At 48.4% G+C, this 3,357-nt stretch overlaps 1 protein-coding gene across 1 annotated transcript; it reads right to left on the reverse strand.

The window, feature by feature from the left end:
- Positions 1–292: 292 nt before the first annotated feature.
- On the reverse strand, positions 293–2,373 carry LOC146191690 (uncharacterized). Its single transcript, XM_084599977.1, has 2 exons — positions 2,191–2,373; positions 293–1,224 (listed from the first exon to the last, which is right to left on the reverse strand). Exons 1-2 carry the CDS (start codon positions 2,371–2,373, stop codon positions 946–948), a joined length of 462 nt encoding a protein of 153 aa, XP_084456103.1. The 3' UTR covers positions 293–945.
- Between the last annotated feature and the right edge of the window lie 984 nt (positions 2,374–3,357).

Here is a 3,357-nt window from a genome sequence, read left to right on the forward strand (position 1 = left end):
GAAGTTATGTCTAGCGTTAAAACATTAGCGACGTAATGTAATGAATAGCGTGCTTGTTTTATTTATCTTTCTTTGTTTTTTTTTTTTTTTTTGCGAAAAGGGAGGGGGGTTGGCTGCTAAAAAGGGCTTTTTCCGAGGGTGTCTACGTTTCTGCAGTAGACAGTGGGCCTTTCTTGGTAAAAGCCCAGTTCAATGCTACCGTTGTCTGGTTAAAAAAGGTAATTTAATAATGAAGCACCATGCACACAGACAAAAAAAGAAAAAATATGGACAGTGCCATCACAACCACCGCGATCGCATGACAAAAGGTTAAAGCCTGGAATTCAAGACAGCCCTTGCTAAAATTTCATAGAGCTATTTCGCTATAAAGTTCTCACAGTATGTCTATAGGTGGATAACGTATATTCAACGTATGGTAAAACAACTGCTAAAAAAATCACTGACTTGACATCGGGCACTGCTGTAGCCAGGTAGCCCCCAAAATAGGGCAAGCGATTTCCTACCTGTAGACGCAAGGAAAACACAGAAGTATTCAATTTGCCTGCCACGTGGCCTGGTGGAGCTGTGGCACGACGTGATTGCACTCTTCAGAGCGGAGGTTAATGACCTTCGCTGCTTTTAATTTGAACGAGCTTCACTTACAGCCCTGCAAGTCAAGTTAACGCTGCGACACTGGTAAGAGCAGGCTGGGCACAGCGCGCGCTACACTTTTTTACCTTTTTCGTCAATGCCATTCGGCAAGTCGAGACTACATTTCAGAACTACCGTGAACCGCTGTAAATAAGAAGCAGGGACTGCAGACAGTGCGGAGCGACAGTAGCGAGAATGGTCTCAAAAGCCTGTTGGCAGCCTAGACCTGAGGTTCCAAGAGACTTGGAGCAATCACTATTCAATGTGTCCGCACCTCCTTCCCGGCATCACGTGATGGCCCATCGTGAGGTGTCGTCAGCGTCTGGCCATGGCCATGGAGATGAGCACACTAATCATGATGACGACTCCACCGACCACAGCCACTTGGAACAGGTACTCGCGCAACACCTTCCGGTGAATGAGCTCCTGCAGCTCACGACCCTGTTCGCTGCGAGGGTCCTTGACGAGCATCATCTTGGTGAACTGGAGCGCAGTGCTGTAGTTTCCCAGCTTGGTGTGTGCAAGCGCCGCCATGTAACAGCAGTCGACGGGTCGGTACTCCAACTGCGTCAGCTGCTCCATCAGGACGATGCCCTGCGCCGCCGCGAAACGGGCCGTCTAAAGCATAGCAGTGGCCTAACTCGAATCGCAAAATGCTCATCACAGTTGACGAGCATAATGTTCGACTTCACTCAACCCTTCGAAAAAAAGCTTCCGTGCTTTACACAGATCTATTAATTAGTAGCGATATTTGTCAGGTATGATTTTAGAATTTGGGTCAATCGTCGCCGGTGGTTGCTGCAGACGCACTTGAAAGCACGACATGAATCAGTGACTTCCCATGACAAGGTGTGATCAGGGCCCCCAATCAGACGTGTTCAAGCGACGTCACACTGTACTCATACGCGCCAGCAGTACTATCTTGAAGTATCTAGTGAGGTCAAAGCGGACACCGGTTCTACCCGAACCCACCCAGTGCCCCAAGCTGGCGCAGAATGACCCACATAAGCTTCTTTTCTCCGCGTCTGTCCAGGAACAAAGACTGAAACTTACTGCGCAATTTTTCGCTAACGCCATAGCAAACGGAGAAGTACTTGAACGGGCCTTGCGCGCTTTCTCTATTAACCGTGATCCTGCCTCGCCGTAGTGACTGAGTAGTTAACGCGCCAGAGTACTGAGCCCGGCGACAATGGGTTCGATGCTGGTCTGACGCGCGCGTGTAGCATTCGATGATGTCAGATCCCGTTAAGAGCCCCAGGTGATCGAAATTACATAAAGCTCTACATTACGGCGTGAGTCGGATGGCGCGTTAAACACCATTAATGGATCAACCATTTGCGATGCTTTTGAATCACGTGCACAATTATATCCAACCTTATAATAAAACTACCCAAGATGAACTGGCAAACTGGCTTCATTACCGGTTATTTTGCTCTAAAGCAAAGTCAAGCGTTGCAAATCAGTCAGACACGTCGCGCGTCTCGACGAAGCGGTGACCGACACAGGTCCACTTCACGGTGTAAGAATATAAATATTACGCCGTGCCCAACTCTCACGCACCTTTATGATGTCAGCGGGGAAGCGACTAAGGACCAGGCAGCGGCCGTAGTCGTACTGCACGGCCGGCAACATGTGTCCGTGGTGCAGGTGCTCGTTGTAGCTGATCTCGATGCGGTGAAGCTCCCTGGAGTCCACATACGAACGCAAAAGCCGCTCACAATTGGACGGCTTGCGTTGGGACATGGTTGGTCTCCCTTTGCTGCTCTTATTTGCTCACAGGCTTCAGTGAATTCTTAGCGCTCTAGTGCATTCAACAGGGTGATGGTGACCCCTGCCACGACGACATGTCTTCTGCTTGACCAGAATGAGTCGCTCGCTGGACGGAAAGTATTTTTTGAGGGGCACTGTGGGTAGGCCTTTGGCGATAAGGACGTCTCCTGGCGGTCAAAGTGAGGAGTGGAGATAAATGTGCACTTTAGAGGAGAGAGTTATCGGAGTTTTCTTGTCTGTGCGCCCTCTTTTTGTTTTGTTTTGTTTGTTTTTTTTTTTTTTTTTTACTAAGTACTCTTCAATTCATGAGAAATCAGAGTTTTTCAGCTCCCCTTCTCAGTGCATGGTACATTCTTCCTCATTTTATTTAATAAGTATGGGCGTTCAACTGGTGAAAGAAGGCGTTGACGTATGCAGCTAGGTGGGGGCTAGAGCCGCTCTTCCTAACATTATTGCCGAATATAAATGAAGCGCCTTCAGTGTGCTGACTACGCTGCCAGTAAGCTCACTTGCTACTGTTTACCGCCTTGATTTGATACTGGGCGGGAAAAAAAAATGCTTGCTCTAGCTACGCCTTAAGGACAAACGAGACAGTGCCTTTTGCGCTGCCTTTTCATTCTGCAAATTTTTATATTTTTGTTTAAGTAGATCTTTCTTCTTGTGGCTGTAGGAAGAAGGAAAAGAAAATGCACGGGCCCGCTACTGGCTCTGTAGCTGAGCCACCTCCGCTGCCTCGCGCAGACAGAAGATTGATTGATTTTAAGGAAGGGAAAGGTGCTGTAACTGCCTCACTTGTTTTATGTGGACACCTCAACCGCGCCGTAAGGGAAGGGAGGAAAGTGGGAGTGAAAGTGAAAAGAGAGAAAGAGGAGCCGTAGTGGAGGACTACGGAGGAATTTCGATCACCTGGGGATCTTTAATGTGCGCTGATATCGCACAGCACACGCAGACAGATTA

Source organism: Amblyomma maculatum, chromosome 4 (assembly GCF_055883805.1).
Source record: "Amblyomma maculatum isolate TAMU_Amacu chromosome 4, ASM5588380v1, whole genome shotgun sequence".
In the NCBI taxonomy this organism is placed as follows: domain Eukaryota; kingdom Metazoa; phylum Arthropoda; class Arachnida; order Ixodida; family Ixodidae; genus Amblyomma; species Amblyomma maculatum.

What these genes read in the sequence shown, in the direction of transcription:
- LOC146191690 (XM_084599977.1), bottom strand. Translation starts at nt 2,373, where the DNA reads ATGTCCCAACGCAAGCCGTCCAATTGTGAGCGGCTTTTGCGTTCGTAT. An exon ending in TCCCCGCTGACATCATAAAG is followed by an intron (nt 1,225 to 2,190) that starts GTGCGTGAGAGT and finishes GCGGCGGCGCAG; the next exon opens with GGCATCGTCCTGATGGAGCA.